We start from the raw sequence: 7,113 nt of genomic DNA, 5'->3' as shown, positions 1-7,113 counted from the left end.
CAAGGAGACTATAGTCCTGAATTATTGTACAATACACACCCACTCGGAGTGCCTTGTGGCCCTGGCCAACATTTTGGACATTTTATTCAAAACTGGGAGGGGGGTGGAATCTAGAACTGGGAGAACTATTAAAAGAACCCTACAAACCTTGAAAATGTTTAGTTTACACGGTGCCACATTTTCAAATCAGAAACTAGAATTGCCAGGGGGGGAAATAAACCAAAACCCAAATGCTAAGAAATGTTTATTTACACTGACTGTCCCTTCATATTACTATTCAGTTTAATAGATATGTTTGATTTAAAACCTGCCCCATATTCTAGACCGACAGATATTTGTCACTGGATAATATTAGGCTACCGATTTTTCTAAAATAAAATACCACTGCTTGTGATGGGCTCCTCTGTCTTTCTGACCAAAACAGGACATGAGAGATCGCCTCTCTTCTTATGGGTTACTCATCCTGCATAATAGAGGTCGGTGGTGCTGCTGAAATAAATTCCCCAATTCTCCTTTCCCCCAGCCCCTCTTGATCTGGTGTTTTCCTGGGCCAAAACTGCCTGTGTGGAGGCAATGGGACAGGAAGAGGCTTTCTGGATGCATTTTTTATATAGTCTGATTTTTTTTCAGTTAAGAGCCAAAGTTGATGGGTTTACCAGTTTTTCACCCAATAAGTTGTAGAAGTTCTTTAGCCAACAGCCATGATAAGTATTTTTGCAATCAGTATCCTGTATACACAGCAGTGAGACAAGCAGGAGATCTTAAAGATACGTCTACTAATTAATACCACCGGAAGACCACCGGTTCTCAGTCAGATTTTGAGGAGAACCTGTTCCTCCCAAGACATTCTGGAACTCCATGCTGTCCTTGGGAAGCCGGCGCTCGGAAACCGCCAGCAGCTCTGCACTGCGGCCTCGTGTAGATTTGCCCAAGGCAAACCAGGGCCTTTTGCAAAAGTCGTCCCAGGCTACTTGCTGCCCGCCAGCTGAGGGACAACGCCTTCCAGGGAGCAAGAGAAGCAGCGTCTAAGCTACAAAATGCGATGAACTAACGGGAAAAGGGATCTGTGCAGGGTTGTATAGATGAGTGTGTTATTGTCTAATAATGCACGCACACACGCACGGCAAAGACCCAAAAGAAAAGTCTCCTTCATATGGAAAAGGGTGTTTTTGTTTGTTCGCTTCCTATGACACACTCCCGGAAGCTGTGATGTTTACTTCAAAAGTTTTCCAACCAAGCTATGAGGAAGGGAAAAAATCAACTAAGGGCCAAATAAACTCCTTGATCGCCCCCATCCCTTGCTGGCCACCTTTCTCAGAGTCATGTACACCCTCTAGCCTTTGATTGAGCCCAGCCGAATGAAGAAGTGAGGGCAAATTAAAGAAAGGATCCTGGACATTTTTGTTAATACAATGCCTTGGGGTTTCTTTCCCTGTTACTTTTTTTTTAATTAAATTGTTGTTTTCTATCCCCAAAGCCAAACACAAAAAATAATAATGGTAAAATTCATCGAACAAACCGGAGAACTATTTATTCGGTTCACAGTCGTGTGAAATGCAGCAATAAAAATCTTTGGACTTCAGCAAAAGTTGTATTTAATTATTATTTTTTTTGAATTTCAAAAAACAGTGTCCAATGTCCATTAAAACAGCGCTTAAGTCTATAAAAATGTAACTTAAGCATTAAAAAAATTGATAAAGATACCATCTAAAATCTCCATAGAACCAAAATAAAACAAAACAAAATCAAAAATATTTTATAATCAGATATTTTGGATTTTTACACCTTACCTGTAAATTATATACACATAGAATATTGCAGAATTATATCTAATACACATTTTCACTATTAATGCTGGTATAATCTTTATACACTGGCCCTTATTTTATTTTTTTAATTAAATTATTGCATTGTATAAACTTTGACTGAAAACTGCCCCCTTCCCCGGCCTTCCCCAGGCCTCCCTTCTATTCACTGTCTGACTTGCCGTCTTTTGATGTGGTGGAGTGGTTGTACAGTCCTTGTGCCATGAGATGCACCGCCAGGGTGTTCTTGTTGCCAGTGGCTTTCTTGATTTTGGCTCGTTTGTTCTGAAACCAGATTTTGATCTGAGACTCGTTGAGGCTGAGTTCCTGAGCCAGGCTCTGCCTCCTCTGCTCCGTCAAGTATCTGTTCGTCTGAAACTCCGCTTTCAGTCTCTGCAGCTGCTCCGCAGTGAAGGCTGTCCTGGGACGCTTGTCTTCTTTGTTGGGATTCTTCTTCTTTGGTTTACGAGAGCGGGGGCCTAAGGTCCAGGGCGAAAGAAAACTCATCAGAAACACACACAAGAGAAGTGATGGGGCCGGGGGGGCTGGAAAGGGGGTCCGGGAGTGAGAGGTTGGTTGGTTGGTTTGAAATGGCAACATCTTATGATTATTGGGCGGGGAGGGGCGGGAGAAACGATCTCAAAGAAATTCGAGGACTTAAGGTCATTAGTATGGGTGCCACTTGGTACCCTGCGCCCAGCCAGGAGCTCCGGACACTGAATGACACGAAGGCCTTGCTCGTCTCTTTTCGCGCTGCTTTGGCGAGAGAGTTTCAAACTGAAGTCACTAGATCAACCCTTGCGAGGAGAGAGCGATCTCCCCTCCCTCCTTTCAGTGAATGCCTGGTGTGGGGGGCAGTGGGGCAGACATGAGTCTGCCGTGTGCGAGGCGAGGAAGAGGCATTCGGGGCCTGCAGTCTGGTGACCAAAGGGGAGCTGCTGCCTGGGACCCCAGAGCCTCTTGCAAAAGGGAAAAGAAGGGAGCGGGGGCAGGAGGGAGGCAGACACAGGCCCACACACCTCTACAAAAGCCGCTTTCCACAGCTGCTCTATTGCATGAGACATGGGAGTCACATCCACCCAAGTTCATTGTTTCCTTTTTAACCACCATCTTTGGGACTTAAACTCTCCCCTGCCTGGGGCAGCCGCTGGAACGCCCCACAAAGAAGGACGCAGTTCGCATCCCTGGGGTGGAGGCTGTGGGGCTGGGGCGGGTTGTGGGAAGCCGCAGGGTAATGCTGGTGTGTATTTGCCAGCTCCATTTCTGGAAGTCCTTCCTTGGAGGGATGCTACTGTCGATGGCCTCTAATCTGTGGAGAATTGGGTATGTGAGTGGATATATTGGTAAGGGGAGAATCAATTCCAGCTTCAGCGATCTCTGGCTCTCTTACCCCCCTCCCCCCATTTTGTGTTACACTTTGCAGGAAGGTCCTGGGGGCTCTCTGCTCGGCCCACGCGAGCTTCCTGACAACCCTCTCCAAGAGGGGACCAGGCCAGTTGAAATTTTACACATGATCCTAATTTTTGGCATCCATATGGTGTCTGTAAAAGCCAGACCCCTAAAAGCACAGGGACACGTGAGCATCACCGTAGTTAGGAAACTGTAAACAGCACCTAAACCCGCGGGTTTAAAGCAATAAGAAAAAAGGCTTCTGGCTGGTGACAAGTCAATCAAAGGGCGGAAGACGGGTTCTGCCACAGGCTGAAATGTGACTGACAAAGCCAGCCAGGAAGTGGATCTATCCTGCACAAGAGAAAATGGGAATACACCGGGCTTGGTTAGTTCCCAGCTTTAATAGATATAATATACAGTGTAAATAGGCCACATAATGACCACAATGCCTGGGAAAGCGTCCACCATCTTCCCAATTACAATTCCCCCTCCGCAGTCTCCCATTCTAGTTTACATACATCTATTTAAAAGCCCTAATTATTATCCACAAGGTATGAGAAATGAAAAGAGTCCTGTTTGTAAAGGGGATTCTTACATCAATAATGCCTAAGCTGCTGGTGTATTGTGATTTTCTTTTGAATTTACATATTTCTGCCTCTACGCCTATGGGACAGGTTTGTTTTTTCTAGTTTAGTGCCGCGTTTCCAGAACCAACCAGCCCAGCTCCAAAGGCGTTGGTTAGAAATAATCTTCAGCTTTGAAAACAACAACAAACCCCAATCTTTGTCCCTTTCTCTTTGCTTCAAATCGACCCTTGCATTGTGCTCGAAATAAAAAGAAACAAATACTGTAAAAAGAACCACCCAGCTCTCCAGTTTTGCTAAGGATTCTCGATCTCACCTCTTTTCTCTGTCTGTACCATTGTCTAGGAAACTTAAAGTGTCCAGGGCTATGGTGTAATTCGCTCCCTTTTCATAAGTGTGCCCAGTAGCCTCTCTCTCTCTATATTTACCCAAAACACATCTTCAGAAAAAAAGTGTCTGGCAAAGGATACAAATTCTTTGGGATTTTTAAAAATACAAACGCGTTAAATTAAGTATTTTAAATCCAGGAATGACTTCGCTACTGAAAGGTGAAACGTGCATCTAGAAGCAATAACATATATCTATATTTTATCCCGTAAACAGAATTGTTAAGAAACCCCCTTTCTTACATTACATCGGGGTAATACAGAAATCCAAACGTTTATTTACATCGTAACAGGGAGTAGGTTGGCGTTTTGCATGGCTCAAAATTATTTTATTTTATTTATTCTTTTTAATATTATTCTACAAACCACCAGCGAGTGTTCTCTCTCTGGCCTGTGCCATTGTGAGGATATATGTTAATTAAATATTAACAAAGGAGAGGAGTGGAGAACAATGGAGTAAATTTCAATTCAAACTGGAATATTGGAGCTAAAGAGTTCCTTCTCATTTATTACACACTATTTTTAAACCCAACCTGCATTCCTATGTTCAACTGTACAACAGTTCGGGGTGGAGGTTGGGGAAGGGACTGGCTAATCGCTGTTGGAAAATACTTTTCCTGTGAATAGATTTTTTTTAAAATTCTGTTTTACAGCCTAGACAACTGTATTTTAAAGAGGTTTCTAATTCTTTTGAATGAAGGTTAAAAAAATAATAAAAAACCCTATATCCACTCCTGCTTTTCCTACATTAAAACAATGAAATTTGCTCTGTGGGTTTTAAACCGCTTCAGAGAGAGAATTTCAGGAGTTTCTTCTGAAATCTCACTCCAGCAGGCACGCCTTCCCAGATCCTCTGAATAACTTTCTCATCCTCTGGAAATCTTTCCTGTTCCCATGAAGATCTGAACTAAAGTGCACGTATGAAAATTACAGAAAGCAAAACAAAGAAAGGAGACAACGGCGAGTTAAGGGCCTATTTAAAAACAATAAAAATATTTGGATTTTCAAATGCACAATGCAAGGCCTATTGGATAGGCAGCTGGATATATGAATTCCACTCCTCGCCTTCCAAACAAACCCCGGGATTTTACTCGAAAGGAGAAGACGGGCAGATTCCTTTGAGGATCTCCGTGGAGTTCAAAGCAGGGGCTTTAATGGATTTTTTCCCACCTTTTCTTTTTAATACCATGCCAAACCCCAAATCCCCACACTAGCACCGTCCCTCTCTGTTTTAAGATCTAGCAAAGCTAACTGCTGGTCGCTCTCTCTCTCTCTGTGTAGGCAGAAGGAATTATTTTTCAGTTTATCCGCTTTCGTTTTCATCTGCCTATAGTAAAAACATCTCCATATCTTCATTACATTTAAAAACGTTTTTTAAAAAAAGTGTTTCTCTCCGGTTTTTTTTTTTTAATTTGGGTGACTATATTTTTTTCCCGTCGCTTTTCAACCAACCAAATATTTTCTGCAGAGCCATGTGGAAAGATCAGTTTAGGCTTCACTGATTCAATGGTTGGTTGATACAGAGAGCGGGAGAGGGGCTTGGTGGAAACCAGCCTGTGAAGTGGGGCCAGGGGGTGAGGGGAAGGGGAGGCCGGGCTCCTGGCAAGTGCTAGTGAAGAGAGGTCTTACCTGAAGAAGGCCTGTCCGAGTATCTAGTACAGTAAACCCAGGCTGGCCAGAGCATGGGCTGGTTACTGGTGTTGGAGCTGGCTTGGGAGCTATCAGAGTCCGAGCTCACAGACAGATCGCCGCCGCTTAGCCCTCGGGATTTCAAGGCTCCTTCCAGGGCCCCGGAGTCTCCCGCTTTCTTGGCTCCCCCATTGAGGGCAAGGGCTTTGGAGCCTCCTTCTCCTTCGCCCGCGGAGCCTCCCCCTCCGCCGGTGAGCTGCCCCCCAGCTCCCGGCGCCGCAGAGGGACTCCGTCGGTTCTCCCTGCCGGCTACGAGCAGCTGCTCCGGGCTACTGCCGCTGCTGCCTCCGCTGCTGCAGGTCCCCCCTTCCTTCCTCCGCCCGAACTCCGGCCTCAGGATGTTGTCTATGAAAAAGTTCGTGATCCGGTGCGGGTGCTGGTGATTCCCAGGCGCCTGCAGAACCACCGGCAGGATCATCGCCCGGCTCCTGTTGGGCTCCGCATCGCTGCTGCTGCCGCTGCTGCTGGACTCCTGCTGCTCCAGTGCTTCTTCCCTAGGACTGTGGTCATTCTCCTCCATGCTGTAGCGCAAATCCCCAAATGTTTCTCTTTTTAAGCCCCCACTCCCACCCCTTTTTGTGCGCGAGCGAGTGGGTTTTATAAAACGTGTGTTTGTTTGTTCCCTGGCTCCGCTCAGTTCAAATAACATTCACAATCCAGAGTTGGCGAAATCAGAGCCTCGGGTGTGCTCGGACTTTATACCCAAAACGTTGTTTTTAAACCCCCCTTCTTTTCTTTTCCTTTCTTTCTTCCGCTTGTTAGCCTTTCAGTTCTGCAAACCAGCGCATTCTTTCCCCCAAAATGTGTTCATCATTAGGACTTTCATTAACAACGCTTTCCGCCCCCCCAACCCCGCTCTCTCTTTCTCTCTCTCTTCTCCAGCTCCTGGGTTTTAAAAGAAAAAAAGAGGCCAACAGTATCCTAAAAAAAATTGTGAAGATTCTTCAAGGAGAAAAATAAAAAGAATAATAAAAATTTCAATGCGGCCACATCTGCTTGGAGAGAGAGACTCTAGAAGAGGGTGTATATTTCTCTCTACACACCGCACAGCATACGCAGGCTGAGACACACAGAGACATAGGTACAAGCAAGGCAGCACTCTCTCACTCCCCCTCTGAATAAAATATTCCAGGTTACGTGGCAGGAGTTAAGAAAAATCTCTCTCGGTCTCTCTATAGTTTGGGTATAAATTTAGAAGCCACTTAAACTGAACCTGCAATACTTTCACTCTGGATTTTTGTTCTTATTTTTAATAGA

At 45.0% G+C, this 7,113-nt stretch overlaps 1 protein-coding gene across 1 annotated transcript; it reads right to left on the bottom strand.

The window, feature by feature from the left end:
* Window positions 1-1,847: 1,847 nt before the first annotated feature.
* On the bottom strand, window positions 1,848-6,635 carry EN2 (engrailed homeobox 2). The gene is made up of 2 exons (XM_050940436.1): window positions 5,797-6,635; window positions 1,848-2,284 (listed from the first exon to the last, which is right to left on the bottom strand). The coding sequence occupies exons 1-2, from the start codon at window positions 6,503-6,505 to the stop codon at window positions 1,968-1,970; spliced, it is 1,026 nt and encodes a 341-aa protein (XP_050796393.1). The 5' UTR covers window positions 6,506-6,635; the 3' UTR covers window positions 1,848-1,967.
* Window positions 6,636-7,113: the final 478 nt, after the last annotated feature.

Source organism: Gopherus flavomarginatus, chromosome 2 (genome assembly GCF_025201925.1).
Source record: "Gopherus flavomarginatus isolate rGopFla2 chromosome 2, rGopFla2.mat.asm, whole genome shotgun sequence".
Classification (NCBI taxonomy): Eukaryota; Metazoa; Chordata; order Testudines; family Testudinidae; genus Gopherus; species Gopherus flavomarginatus.
Note: the sequence above shows the minus strand (reverse complement) of the source record. Positions and strands in the feature narration are given on the sequence as shown.